The sequence below is a fragment of the Gymnoscopelus microlampas genome (assembly GCF_963454915.1).
Source record: "Gymnoscopelus microlampas genome assembly, chromosome: 15".
In the NCBI taxonomy this organism is placed as follows: Eukaryota; Metazoa; Chordata; class Actinopteri; order Myctophiformes; family Myctophidae; genus Gymnoscopelus; species Gymnoscopelus microlampas.
Window position 1 is genome coordinate 35,832,367 of NC_139952.1, and position 12,392 is coordinate 35,844,758.

The 12,392-nt window shown below is 41.8% G+C and overlaps 1 protein-coding gene across 1 annotated transcript in view; it reads right to left on the bottom strand.

The window, feature by feature from the left end:
* Positions 1-236: 236 nt before the first annotated feature.
* pvrl2l (PVR cell adhesion molecule related 2 like) overlaps positions 237-12,392 on the bottom strand; it is a gene marked incomplete at its 3' end in the record, with an annotated part of 373,936 nt that continues 361,780 nt past the window's right edge. Inside the window, exons 8-10 of the mRNA XM_084081055.1 lie at positions 9,875-9,932; positions 8,758-8,853; positions 237-6,272 (exon numbers count right to left, since the gene is read on the bottom strand). Of these exons, the coding sequence (XP_083937181.1) occupies positions 6,069-6,272; positions 8,758-8,853; positions 9,875-9,932 (358 nt within the window). The remainder of the gene's footprint in view (positions 6,273-8,757; positions 8,854-9,874; positions 9,933-12,392) is intronic.

Sequence of the window (12,392 nt, forward strand, 5' to 3'; positions counted from 1 at the left end):
GTATGAATTGAAAGTACCAGAAGGACTTCGGAATGTTGGCCACTACTTTCTTACTGTGAGTCTTCGTGACCCGGCAAACTGCATTATACAGACTGAGAGTGCTCGTTTCTGTTTTCTACAGGGATATTTGAGTTACCAGGTTTCCAGTGTATTTCCAGTCTGCACAGTGCCTGCAGAGAAGGGATTGAGAGACACAAAGCAGTAATTGAACGAGACAACGCTGCTTTTGGCTTACATTTTATTTGACAAGACAATGATTTGTAAAACATGTACAGTAACAATTTTCCCAAAAAGCAAATACAAAATGAATATACGTCTGTGATAAACAACATAAAAGAATCAAGATAAAACGCACAAAAATGATTACATCTCCAGTGTTTTTCAGCATCGCCAACATCAAAGGTGACCCCCTACATCCCCACCTGCTCTACTTGCATCAAGTTTTTTTTTACTTTTTCTCCTCTCATCACACTGTTCAGACAAAAAGAAGAGGTGTGAGAAATGAAAGGCTAAAAATAACGTAAAGAAGGCACGTCTGGCTCCATGATGAAAAGCTGTGATGACGATGAATGAAAGTGCGGGGGTGGGGGGGTTAATAAATGGGGAGAACCGATACAGCATATGAGGGGAAGAAAGGAACAGTGTGGGGAGAGAAAACGACCGAACGGGGGTTGCAAGTGATTCAGCACACTAAGTATGTATCGCATCATTCACAGCTTGTACGTTTGGCATCAAACGTAATAACACAGGGAGCACGGAGATGAAGCAAAGCGCCTGGCAGAAACCGCAACCCTGAAGCCTCTCTGATGGAAGTGCTAGAACCAGAGCCTTGTTGATATAAAAAGTTAATACAGCTGAAATCACCAAGGGCCCACAATATCTCCCTCGCCACTTCCTTATTTAATCTTCAGTAAGCTAATGGCGCCGCACTAAAAATAAACGGACAGCCGCGGTAAACAGATAGTTGCCATTCTGAACAACAACTTCAGTTCCAGGGGGCTAGGACTGAAATGCTTAAACCCAGACCCGTTTAAACCTAATCATTCCTCACTGCCCTCAGAGGAACAACTCTTTTAAATGCGCCCTATATAGTTTTGGCTCTGCGGCTGCGTGTGACCAAAGGTTGCTCTGAGGCAGATAGCAGAAATGCAGCTCTATTAACGGTTTGCTGAGTCATTGGGGCATATGGTTCCCAATAATTGTCTTTGTTTTGCTGAATTTTAATGGTGACTATTGGCAAAAATGCATAAAAACATTGTGCATGTACCGTATGCTGCAGTATTTGACTGAATAAACCCAGAAAGTGAATTGTACAAGATAAGAAAAAATATTCTTTTGCAGAATGAAATGCAAAACAAAACAAAACAAAACCAGTTGTAATCACAATTCACTCTCCCCTTTTCGAGAGCGTTTCTTCATCTGTGGTATAGCGGTTTCAAATACATAGTAGGCCTAGTCCTATGTGTGATTGTCTGACACTGCATGTGTTAGCGAGTCAAGATAGCGGTACGCGTGTACCACTGCCCTGAAGCTTAACCACTTAAACCCCATATGGTTGAGCGGAGTCCTTCAGGGCTCTATACTAGTGTATTTTCTGTTTTCCTTTGTTATGGGCAAAGCTTTCGCTGAAAATAGCCGATCGAGAAGTCCTTGTCGATCTGCTATTTTCAGCGAAAGCTTTCCCCGATACGGATGCTGGGTTTTATGTGGTTAATTCGCATTGCGACACGTTTTCGGCAAGCAACACCGTCGTACTACGGAGTATAAATTAGGCTCGACTCGTCTTGCGAAACAAGGACTTAGCTTTAACCTAATAGGTCCATGCAGCATGCAGATATTCCCTTTGTTCAAAGTAAGCACATTTGGACACGAAAGCAGACATACAAAAACCCCCATAGAAAAACAAGGCAAAAATGAGGCCAAAGCTCCTCCACCAAAGCTATAGTGACGGATAATTCTAAAAACATGATTGTCACAAATAACAAAAGCACAACAAAATTGAAATATTGCATTGATGCTGCGACCTTGAAGACAGTGAGTGAATGCTGTGAGGAGTGCTGTACCTAAAATAGGTATGAGACAGTGAACGTTCTTTCTTTGTCTCTTTCCCTTTTCTTTTGTATGCTATGTCCAATCACTTGCTTCGTCTTCACGTCTACCACATCCTCCTTGCTTTGAACTATATCACACATATTCATCTATTTACAAAACTAAATTATCTACACATGGCAAGTATATGTGCTTTTGGTTGTGATTTTGTGCTCCGTTATTTCCTTAAAACAAAAGAAAAAAACAAAAAAAACAACAACAGCACTGCCACCGTCTATCACCTCGACGAGATTTGTTCTTCTCACCTCTTGGGCAAAACGAAGAACTCAACGAGAAGCGCAACGAGAAAGTGAGATGGAATGCCTGCTGTGTGTGTCTGTATGTGTGTGCATGCGTGTGTATGTGCGTTGTGTTGTGTGTGTGTGTGTGTGCGTGTGTGTATTGCACTCTTGTGTTGGTGAGAGATAGCGATATCACGCGAGCTACATCTACGTGTCGGCCTCGCACAACAATGAGACAGCCTGCCGAGCCTTTGCATGACAAACTTCCCTCTCCACCGCCCTGTCGACATCGATGGGAACGTTCATGGTGAGTGAGTGAGTGAGTGAGAGGAACGCTATGGGATGGGCTACAGAAGAAAAACATTTCAGACATTCAAATTTGGCTGTGAAAAATGGAGAGGAGATTCCGCCAACAACAGCCTTGGGAAAGTGTTTTCAACAAGCCATCGATCATGCCATGCAGAGTAATAAGAACAAGGAATAAAATCCACACCATTTTGTATTTATATATTCAAATAAAATAGTGTTGTTTTTTTAAGTGACAACCTCAGTTTACCCGTCAAAAGTAAAATAGTAATATACATTTTTTTTTCTCGCAATTTGACATTTTGACAAATCGCCTTTGCCCTGTACAGAGGCACTGGAAACACCTACACTTCTTTTTTTTTATGTGTACACATTTTCACCAACAATATATTAATCATCAACAGTATTTACAGTGTTTGTTGATCATTTCATAATCTTTGACATCTGGTAAAGACCAATTTCATACAGTTAGGCATAGTTCTTGCTCATCATCGGTGACATTTTCGCACAAAGCTATCGCATGTGCACATTCGGCTAAGTTACAAAATACATGATTCCATATTACTTACCCTTGTAAGTAAAATGTTCAGCACATATTGGAGAGCAAGACCATTTTAACTGGACTGTTAAAATGGCAGTAGTGGCAGTATGTTTCCAATATATGCTGAATGTTATGACTGACACACTGAAAAGACATTCTCTGTTTTTGGACAAGATTTTGTGATATGGTTGCTTAGTTATTAGGGGGGGGTCTGCTAGTCTGCAAACCAAGATGCTGTGTTTAGTCTTCCCAAAAAGGCAGCCTCTTGCAAGCTGAAACTGCAGGTATGAATCGCAGTCTCAACACTTACAACGTGTTGCCAGGTTACTGAGCTTCAAAAGCAATGAGCAGTGCAGTGCACTGACAGTTGTTTTGGGCTGCAAAGGGAAGAGGTCCATTTTTTTATGACAACATAATTATAAAGGCTGAATGCCGTTTTATTGGACCATTGCCAGGGGTTTTTCTATTTTTCTTGGCAAGTATAGGGGGAAGGCCAACTATCAGAGTCATTGCTGAGGTCCAACTTTTTATTGAAATAATTTCAAACATCTTGAGTGATTAATTGAACCTACCCGGAGAGCCAAGATGAACGAGAGGCTTTGTACTTCCTGGACTCCAATTTAGCTGACAGCTGCACTGAATGTAATTCAAGCCCAACCAACCGCTGTGTTTTTACTTTTTTCGGAAAACGATTTCAAACACAGTATTTTGACTGCCCCTGCTGTGAGACCGCAGCGGGTGACTGATGTTTTAGCCAAAGAACTGGAATGGGACTGAATTTAGAATGGCTCATTCCAGGCCCATGGTTGTTTTGATTACCCTGTTTCAGGGTAGTCTATTACTCTACAAGTAAACACATGAAACGTGATATTTTGTGGCCTTTTATATGGTTATTTCACAAAATATCAGATTGCATATGCTATAATATGCCTGATTCACTGGGAATGCCAATTGCTGCCTCATTTTAGTGGAGTACATTTCTACTTCTTTCTGCTAACATCACACCAGAGTACTAGCAAATAGCTGTATCGTAGTAAATTCATGGGAATAATTCAGTTTATCTACATACCAAAAGTCAACATCATGTCCACCTGACTTCCCAGATATTATCAGATTAACTGGACACCTTGGACTGTCTAAATTATGCAAAAAGGAGAAACAATTGACATTTTGAATTCCAGGCTTATATTCTTTGCGAGATGCTTGGCACGTTATAGTTAATAGTTTTCCCCATTGGCACATCAGCTAACCTCAAAATGGCTTGTTAGAATGAATACCATTCATAACCTGAAGTCCATAGTATACTCAGTAAGAAGTGGAACGTTTTGAGCAAAAAGATGCAGAGGAAAACAGAGGAGCAAAGAGATGCAGGATTCAGTGTTCTCAGTGCGATGTGTGCTGTGCAGGCGTTCAAGTTTGTCTTTCTTGTGTTCCCCAACCTCCCCCTCTGAGCAATTGGTCCAAATGATATGGTTGCCTACAGTATCGGCAGGGGTTTCATCCATTCATTTGGGTCATTCAGTGCTTTGCCTGTACTGCGACCACATTAGAATCCTAATGCAACTCTATGGCTGTGACTTCAGATTAATCATTTGAGGGCAGAATTCTTTCCAACTTGTGCAAGACTGCAAGGATACCCTCACATGGTCAATCAAACAAATCTTAAGGACTACAGCATGAATTTGAAATTAAAATGAAATTCCTAGCAGGAATTTTCCTTTTCATTGTGCCTTGCTTAAAAACAACCCCTAATGTTCCCTTCTAAAATATACAGGGTCACACAATCTTGCACAAAACTTGTGTACAAGTACATACGAGTACAATTATTTTGTTCTGGTTCCTCATACATGTAGCAGCAGTTCAGTCTATTTCTAATAAATAAGCTAGATCTGTAGATCTGTGTCAGCTGACAGCTAGCCCATCAATTCCATTACTCTCTCAGTGCACTGATTGGTAGCCAAAATTAAGATGACTTGACGCTCGCTTTCACTTTCTGTGCTCACGTGTATAAAGTTATAACATCCTCCACCCCAGCCTCCACCTGCTTTAGTTCTGCCCTATACGAAACCCTGAATGGGTTTCAGTTGTAAATTAATCCTCATGGGAGATAATGCAGCGCAAACCTGCATGTTTTATCCTGTGCTGTGTACAGCACTTCACGTTGTTATCCTGTATAGCTGCAGCCGGGAGTATTCCCAAGAGAAGAAAAAATACCGTCAAGTCCCAAATTTACTGCCATCCCCATTTGCAATAAATGGTTAATGACGTGAGTGATTCCTGACAGAAGTGTAATTGTGGGTATATGTGTGGTGAATGATGTGGTGAGTGGGTGTTTTCACAATAGAAAAAGCTTGCAAGTATCGTAGCTCTATTGTTTGCTCCTGTGAGCTACTGTAGCTCTGCCTGCTTTGGAGCTCAGCAGGCAGTCGAGTGGGCCTGGACTGACATAAAAAGATGTACTGTAAGTGGGGGATCTTATTGAGTACACTGACAACGGTGTTGGCGACGTGTTTGTCGATGGTGAAATATTTAGCGTCTCAGCGAGTATACAACCCACATAAATCAACGGGAGCACGGGCTCAATCATTCCCCCACATGTTTCAGGAGAGAAATGCCAACAAAGCTATAGCCATTTTCAGGGTAAGTGATGGACAAATAACTTAAGGAAACGTTTCCTCCATAATCGTAACAAGCATCGGGTAAAGAAAACGACATTCAAATTTAAAAGGTCAAAGTTTCGAGGTTCCCAAGTCAATAAAAGAAGATGATCCTTGTAAATTACAATTGGTTGATCTGGAGCGTGTTCTGCTTCTCCTGTCAATTCACTGTAGATGATGTGGAACTCGCCTGCATACGTCTTGTACTGTATGTTGTTCTCCAGCTGACATGGCTTACACGTACATAGCAGCCGACACAAAGCTCTCCCCGCGTGCAATGTTGGCGGACGGCGTGTCATGGTTGGCCGCCTCCAGGTCCTTTTCGAGGAGGCCGTCGGCGGCAAGGGCTTTGTGTTCTTTGACATTGTCCTCCAAGAGCGCTGGGGCACCACCGTTCAGAGCCCCGCTTCCTGGGTGGTTGCCGTCATCATCCAGGTTCTGTACGTTTAGAGGAGAGGAGAAGAGAAGAGAAGAGAAGAGAAGAGAAGAGAAGAGAAGAGAAGAGAAGAGAAGAGAAGAGAAGAGAAGAGAAGAGAAGAGAAGAGAAGAGAAGAGAAGAGAAGAGAAGAGAAGAGAAGAGAAGAGAAGAGAAGAGAAGAGAAGAGAGGAGAGGAGAGGAGAGGAGGGGAGGGGAGGTCATTAAGATCTAAGCTAAAGCTCTGAAACAGCTGTATATCTCATTCACACAACGCAACAATCTATACTTCAGAGTTAAGTTCAGTCTTTGTAGAGATACAATGCAGTGCAAAGAGTCGGGCAGGGTTGAGAATTGGTCTGGAGGCCCAGAGAGGCTTGGAAAGCCCATATATACCAAGGTTATTATAGTTAACAAAAAATAAACAAAATAAAGAAAACTAAAAAAAAAATGTTCCCCCCGTTAACTAGAATAAATAAAAAACAGAAGAATTAAAAAACGATAACTAATTAAAACACACAAAATGCCCGTAGTTTTTTATAAGCTTATTTATAAGCTTTTTGGGATGATATGAAATCTTAATCTATTTATTTCGCTGTACCAGTTTTACACCAGCTGTCGGCACCATCGTATGGCACCTTTCAATCCTGCACCTGACAAATAAACAAAACTATAAAAAAACTAAAACCAATTAGCTTTTTCAAAAATAAAAACTAATAAAAACTAGCAAATCAGCTCTAGAAACTAATTAAAACTAACTGAATTAGAAAAAAAAGAAACTTCTAAACAAACTAAAACTAAACTAAAATGAAAAATCCAAAACTATTACATACAGCAAGGCTCAAAAGACTCGTACTATACTGTAGTTGTACGCTCCCCAAGACTGTAAGGGTTGGCAGTGACAGGGACTGTTCACATATGGGGGGAATAGGCAACAACTAAATTGGGGAGAATTTGTGTATAAAAAGGCTGACTGCTAGCGAGGTCAGGTGTGCTCGTTAAGTGTGTGCACGGGGCATCGGGTGCGTGCATGCACCTGCGGCTGGGTAATTAGTGAACGAGACTTCTCCCCTTTTCTCCTCTTGCATCAGTCAGAAGTACCTTGCAGTTTAAATTAAGAAGTCATGCTCAAGTTTATCCATAGCTTTTGTGTGCATTCATGAAAAATGTCCTGTGTTTTTCCTATTTTATATGCCGTTTATTTGTGTGTTGAATGTGCCCTTTGATGTCCTGTTTTGTAAACATTATGCTTGTGTCAGTCGGTCATGTTTGATTAACGGTAGTCTGATGGTGGCGATACACAAGTGTTTCTTTATTTGCCTTGTTTCATTATATGTGCATCAGTTTTTAGTGACTGAGCAATATATTGTTTATGTTCTACCGATTGTGTTGTAGTATGACATCACGTGTGCAATTGAACAATGAGCATTAGGCCTGTAGTTCATAGTTCATTCTGATAAGTTATATGTGAATTATAATACATGTTGTATGCATGCCGCTTATTGTCAAGCATTGTCAGGGTGATATATTTAATTTCATTGTGGTATGTAGCTTACAGTCTACTGTAATTCATGATGTATTGTACAGTATGCAAGCACAATGCATTTGTCAGATTTATATGATATTGGCTGCTCTAATTATAATGGTTTTATTTCTGTATTATTGCACCCAAACTTTGTACTGCACTGTGCTCATTCAAGTCTTCAGTAAAAACCCTTAAAGGAGAGAAGTTGTCAGCGTCCTGTGTTCTAATCGACACCCCTGGAGTGAAGTGGGGAAGCCGGACCAGCCGGTCAGTATAGAACAGTTCACATACTGTACAGTCCATACATTTAGCCCTCACTATGAGAAAAACTATAACAAAACAAGAAGGCTCAATTGTGAACAATGAAACAATGGCGCTTGGTAAAATATGACATTTTAAATATAACACTGATGGTGATACTGTAGAGTTTGGTGGAATTTATGAGTGACAACTTTTAGAGGTCAGTGGAAAGTTTTGTGACTGCATTAAAGAAAATGACCCCTTCATTAAACACGATCTCATTCTGTCCACATAATTTGACACGCTGAGGAAGGGAGAAACCCCACAGCTGACTTAACGGTTCATCTAATTTGGCTGAGAATAAGCACACATTAAGCCTGACAGTCTATATTTTAACCTCATCACCTTTGTGTCATTTCACATTCAAATTAATGAGAGCGTGACGGCCAAACATCAAACACATAATATTGCTTTTTTAATATCAGTTTTTTATTGAGTGTGCTCTGCGTGTAAGCGCGCGCATGTGTGTGTGTGTGAGAGAGAGAGAGAGAGAGAGAGAGAGAGAGAGAGAGAGAGAGAGAGAGAGAGAGAGAGAGAGAGAGAGAGAGAGAGAGAGAGAGAATGTGTTTGCTTAGTGAGCGAGCGAGCGTGTGATGAGGGAAAGTGTGTGGGTATGTTTAAGTAACTGTGTGTGCGTGCGTGCGTGCGTGCGTGCGTGCGTGCGTGCGTGTGTGTGTGTGTACCGTGATGGGCTCTCCTCCAGTGGGTTCATAGTACACTTCTCCTGCACTGAGTGGGGCAGTCTCTGTGTTCATGGGAGGCTCTGTTGGCTTGTTCAGCTACACACAAACACAACGTTAAAGCTTGTTCAGCTACACACAAACACAACGTTAAAGCTTGTTCAGCTACACACAAACACTAGCCTGGTTCCAGACGAATCTGCCTTTGCAAAATTGCATCGCACTTTAGCCCTCGGCAGATTAGGTCTGGCCCCCCTCAATAGAGATTTCATTTCTCTCCCTCCGAAGTTGTGAGGGACCAATCGGGGCCCTGTATCCAAATGTGGGCGGGCTTTTCACCTTATTTGGAGCAATGACGTACAAGGAAGCACTGCTCTGATTGGTTCGTACAAGGAAGCACTGCTCTGATTGGTTTAGGTCTAACCAATAGAGTCTGTTTGGATCTTTTTGTAACCGCCCCTTGGAAAAAAATCTATCGTTGATAGGGACCAGACAATTTTTTTTTGTCGCATTCCTAAGCCAATAATTTGATGACCAGTGGAGTCTCTGGTAGGAGACTTTAGGAGTCTCCATTGAGGCTACTACCGGAGACTCCACTGGTCATCAAATGATTGGCTTAGGAATGCGACAAAACAAAAAAATCTCCACGAAGTCAAGGCTTTGTGTGTAATTGATAGAAAATAAGTATTTTTTTGGGTGAACTATCCCTTTAAGGCTGAACATAACAGCATGAAATGTTGGTTATGTACTGTAACCCCGGTTTCTATGAGCACAGGCGTTGCCCTCTGAGAGCTAGCGATAGATCTTAGAAGGCCAAGCCAATACAGAACAGAACTAGCATAGAATCCCTTTCATTGTCAATTCACAGACATTTGCAAGACTTTGAGAGTTTGAGAAGAGAAAAAAGACAACTGCGGCCGCGGGAGGACAAGAATGAAAGGTGCCCACTAATGGACCTCTTTGCAAGCAAAACTAATTATTATGACACATGCAAGCACATTCAGACGTCCAGTCGATAGCCATTAGCCCACATTATGGCTTTCCAAATGGACTGTGTGTGTGTGTTGACCATGATCGTTATGACAATAAGCATTGATTCACAGGCGTGACAGCCACTCACCATCTCCGTGCAGCTGCCTGGCTTCACCGGGGGTGGGGGCTTGTGCTTGGGAGGGCCTCTGATTGGATGAGAGAGAGGGAGACAGAGCGAGAGCAACATTATTGATCACGCCGTTAGTAGAGATGTCAAAATTGGTTGTATGGAATGCATCTGGCAAAGCCACAGAGTGGGAAAAAAATGGTTTGTTCTAAATTTGCTCCACACACTGGCACACAAACAAGTCCAGCAGCTTCATGTTTTATATCTATCAGATCAGGAAGGATGGGATTTTGGAAGGGGGATGATACGTGATGTGATCTGATAGATCACATCACGCCGGTAGATGCATGCTGTGACACAGAAGCCCATGTTTTTTGTGGATAAAAGAAAAGAAAAACTTTTGCTTTGCAATGCCCAGATTTTGGTATGCCCCCTTTTTAATGCCCAGAAAGTTAATGGGCCCCCTTTTGACAAAAAACTACAAATCTGAGAGCTTCTGAGCCAGAACGTAATCGTCCATTCATAGACATGGAGCAAGTCATTAGTCAAGCATTGTGGTTAGCCAGTGCCGCCTGGTGCAAGGTACAGTACATTATTACATCGCTCTTGTGTGTGTGTGTGTGTGTGTGTGTGTGTGTGTGTGTGTGTGTGTGTGTGTGTGTGTGTGTGTGTGTGTGTGTGTGTGTGTGTGTGTGTGTGTGTGTGTGTGTGTGTGTGTGTGTGTGTACGTGCGTGTGCGCGCGCGTGTGTGTGTGTGTGTGTGTGTGTTTGTCTGGAGCTTATCTTGCAAACCGCCGGACCGATCTTTTTGTGCACACTGACACTGCTAGTGTGCACGCATTTACAGTATTTTCTCATTTGTTTGGTGTTTTTTTTAAATATATGTAATGGAAGTCAACGGGGGTCAGATCTTGCAAACCTTGCCCAGATTTGGAGTCAAATCTTACAATAAATGCAAGGAATCTCTGTACGTACGAATGTACATCTTTAATCCACGTATCTCGAGAACCGTTCCACCGACCGACTTCAAATTCGCCACGCACGTTGCAGATGACCCGAGAGAGGCTATTAAATAATCAAACAGGTCTTAACTGGCAGTTAGAGCCTTTTCTGGCGATTCTGGACAACCGGATATCCGAACTACTCGACAGCGGGCACGCACTCCCTCGAGATCTTTCTGCTGCACACGTCGAGTTTGAAGTCGGCCGGTCCCATGTAGGCACATGACCATATACTGTATGGGCATAGCGGTCGGATCTGGGCAATCGGCCATAGAATTCCATTGGTTTTGTCTTTCATTTGCAATTAATGCAACAACTTATTTGATTTTTGACTTGAACAATACCTGTATCCTTTTTCTGTCTCTTATAAAATCCAAATAAAAAGTTATAACAAAAAAATAGTCTGTTAATGTGACAGTGTGTAGTCTGCCACTAAATGTTTCCTAGTAGTGTTGAAAGTATGTTTTATAACCACATTGACATTTAAGTCTGCTGCAATGGCAGTGCCATAAACACAAGTCACTTGAAGCGTATCGCTAAAGATATTTTAATTGTTCTTCTGCACTGTCAGAAGAAAGTAATTTTACTCTTTTATTTTTCTGTTTTATTTGTTCTTCCTTTTATATTTATTATATTCAATTGTCCATTTATAATGTGTTTATTTTGCTCTGTGTCTCTTGATGTCCTAATGCTTAATGTTTTATGTAAAGCACTTTGAATTGCTTTGTTTTTGTAATGTGCTATTACAAATAAACTTGCCTTGCCATTTTGGGGAGGGATACAGTGAGACACTGTAACCTTGTGTTGTTGTTTTTCTGCATAGTGCAGGACAGTTGTACAGGTATATACTATTGCATACTGTTGTTCTGTACTGACGGTGCTTCGTGTTTTTCCTGCCTTGTATTGCTGTATACGACAGTACTTTCCTTACTCTATACTTGTACCTCTTAAATGCTGTGCTGCCTCTGGGTGTCTAAAATCCCCCCACGGGATCAATAAAGGTATCTATCTATCAAAATACAGGGGTTCTAACGTGGCATTGTTTGCCTCGTGTGTTGAGCTTTTTGGGGTTTGAGTCACCATCACAACAGCTATTGCTTTTTTGTGTTGTTTTGTTTTGGCTCTCATCATTACACCAGGCAAGGTTCCATCATTTCTTGTTTACAAGTGATTTCTGCAGAAAGGGGAGCTAGAGCATTCATGGCTCTCTTCCGGCTGGACGTGTCTGCAGAGTGGAAGTAATAAAAAGCAACAGATAACAGCTGAGTTGACAAAAGAGCGCGAGAATGGGTGAAAGTGGTGTTATTTGTGCTTGATTTAATAAAAGGAGAACCCTCGGAAGGATTTGCTCAGGCCAGCCCGGGCGTCTGAAGTGACGACTTTGCAGTTCTATGCCTGCTTCCCTAATACGCTATTGCCTTGAAGACACTGAACGTCTGACAACTCCAACTCCCATAAAGCAAAGGTGTCATGGACTTTTCCGCGTATCACCTTTATTATGAGGATGTATTGGGGTTTATTTATGCCCCTGCCACAAA